This window comes from Cucurbita pepo, chromosome 20 (assembly GCF_057944985.1).
Source record: "Cucurbita pepo subsp. pepo isolate OVF chromosome 20, ASM5794498v1, whole genome shotgun sequence".
Lineage (NCBI taxonomy): Eukaryota > Viridiplantae > Streptophyta > Magnoliopsida > Cucurbitales > Cucurbitaceae > Cucurbita > Cucurbita pepo.
Genome location: NC_141817.1, coordinates 5,292,652 through 5,295,418, shown reverse-complemented (window position 1 = coordinate 5,295,418; position 2,767 = coordinate 5,292,652). Strand labels below are relative to the sequence as shown.

The following is a 2,767-nucleotide window of genomic DNA, read 5'->3' as shown; positions in this document are numbered from 1 at the left end:
AATGAATAAACCTTGGCTCCGATACCATGTTAGTGTTGAAGGGTCACTAGTAGATACATGTATGAATAAATACATATGTTGTAGGGTCACTAGTAGATACATATATGAATAGATACATATGTTGAAGGGTCACTTGTACATGTATAGATACATGTATAACTACATGTATGAATAGATTCATTAGTTCCTAATTAAATAGGTGCATGATTTTTAGATAATGAATGGTAATGGAGAATGTCCCAACTTACCTATATATATGTATGTTGGCATTGGTGGAAGGCATAGAAAAATCAAACGAGCATTCCTTCATAGTTTTCAAAGTTCTTTTCTCAAAGAATTCTACCAAATTTCTCTATTGTTGCCAACAACTGGTATCAGAGCGATCTTGCAGCAGCAAGAATGGCAGCAGAAAGACAAGTTGAGAGCTACGTTCAGCCCGCCATCTTGAGGTTCGATGGTCACTATGATCATTGGGTGATGTTGATGGAATTTTTTCTCAAATCAAAGGAGTTTTTTGATATGGTGGAGACGGGTTATGTAGAGCCAAATGAAGGTGAGGTACTCTCAGCTGTTCAACAGCAATGCTTGGCAACATCGAAGTTGAAGGACCTGAAGGTCAAGAACTATTTATTCCAATCCATTGATCGGACTATCTTGGAAATAATGTTTGAGAATAAGACATACAAGGAAATTTGGGATTCTACGATGAGGAAGTATCAAGGCTCAACGAGAGTAACGCGTGCTCAGTTTCAAGCGGTTAGAAGAGACTTTGAAATTCTCCAAATGCAAAAGGGAGAAACTGTGAATGATTATATTGGCAAGGTTATGAGTCTTGCAAGTAAAATGAGGATGCATGGTGATTCAATCATGGATGTTGCGATTGTAGAAAAGATTTTGCGATCTCTAACTCCAAAGTTCGATTACATTGTATGTTCTATTGAAGAAGCAAACAATGTTGAAAAGATGAAAATAGATGAACTCCAAAGCTCCCTGCTAGTACATGAGCAGAAGAGGAGATGACAGCCTTAAAGATATTCACACTAGGTGAAATTTCAAACTCCAGAGGTAGAGGGCAAAGAAGAGGCCGAGGTCGTGGGAGAGGCGGTCGAGAAAGAAGTGGGATGTCGGTAGGTCAGTAGATCTAGTGAGAGACGATTATGACAACAAAGGCAAGAGACATTTTGACAAGTCTAAGGTGGAATTCTACAGATGTGGACACCTTTGACATTACAAGAATGAATGTTATACCAGGCTCTAAAAGGAAAAAAGAGATCAATCCAATTTTGTGGAGAAAAGAGAAGAAGAAACATTGTTAATGTCATTCCATGCTATGAAGGTTGCAGATCAAGGTGTATGGGTCGTAGACTCTGGATGCAGCAACCATATGACAGGTTGTAAGGAATTCTTCTCAACTCTGGATGAAAATTTTCATACTACGGTTTGTCTTGGCAACAATTCAACTATCCAAGTGATGGAGAAAGGAACCGTAGATATCAAAACTAGAAATGGCTTTGTAGAGTCAATTTCTAATGTATTCTACATTCTTGATATGAAGGCCAACTTACTTAGTATCGGTTAGTTACAAGAAAATGGGTATGTGATCACATTCCAAAATGATGAATGTGAAATTTATGACTTCAAAAGAGGATTGATTGCTAAGATGAAGATGACCACCAACCGTCTATATCCGTTGACGTTAAATATCGTTGCCAGAAGTTTGATGGTGAAGAAAGAAGATACCACTTGGCTTTGGCATTTTAGGTATGGTCATGTACACTTCAAAGGATTAAAGACGTTGTTTTCAAAGAAGATGGTGACTGGGTTGCTAGACATTACTCCTCCAACAGAAATTTACGAGAGCTGTGTAGTAGCAAAACATGAAAGAAATTATTTTCCATCCGAAAAATCAAAAAGAGCTCAAGCAATTTTGGAGTTGATTCATTCAGACATATGTGGTCCGATCTCTCCAGCATCAAATGGTAACAAGAAATATTTTAGAACTCTCATCGATGACTTCAGTAGAAAAATATGGATTTACTTCTTGCATGCCAAATCAGAAGCTTTTGATTGCTTCAAGAAATTTTATGCTACTTTGATGACTGAAACTGGAAGAAGAGTGAAGGCTTTAAGAACTGACAGAGGTGGAGAGTTTTGCTCTAATGAGTTTACGAAATTTTGCGAAGAGAAGGGCATAAGGAGGCAGTTGACAGCAGTATATACACCCCAACAAAATGGTGTGGCCGGAAGGAAGAATAGGACAATTCTCAATATGGTTCGAAGTTTGTTAAATAAAGGAGAAGTTCTGAAGGAATTTTGGCCAAAAGCTGTTGTGTGGTCTGTTCACATTCTCAACTGAAACCCTACTTTCTCTATTAGAGATATGACTCCACAAGAAGCATGAAGCGGAAGGAAACCTGCAGTAGTCCACTTTAGAATCTTTGGGTGCATAGCATATGCACACGTTCTTGATGAGAAAAGGAAGAAACTTGAGGACAAGAGTTTGAAGTGTGTGTTCCTTGGAGTAAGCGAGACTTCTAAGGCGTACATGCTCTATGATCCTTTGACAAAGAAGGTGCTGGTAAGTCGTGATGTAATCTTTGATGAAAAGAAGACTTTGACATGGGAAGAAAAGATCATTGTGAATCAACAAATTCCGGTAGATCTTGAAGAAGAACAAGTTGAAGCCCCTATTCAGCCTCACTATGAGCATGGAGAGAGCTCATCACAAGCTCAACAAGACGAACCAATAGAAGAAGATCATGATCAC

General features: G+C 38.5%; 1 protein-coding gene across 1 annotated transcript; it reads left to right on the top strand.

Annotated features, from left to right (window-relative positions):
* The first annotated feature begins 399 nt into the window (after positions 1-399).
* On the top strand, positions 400-1,020 carry LOC147786419 (uncharacterized). Its single transcript, XM_087120765.1, has one exon. The coding sequence runs from the start codon at positions 400-402 to the stop codon at positions 1,018-1,020; it is 621 nt and encodes a 206-aa protein (XP_086976891.1).
* Positions 1,021-2,767: the final 1,747 nt, after the last annotated feature.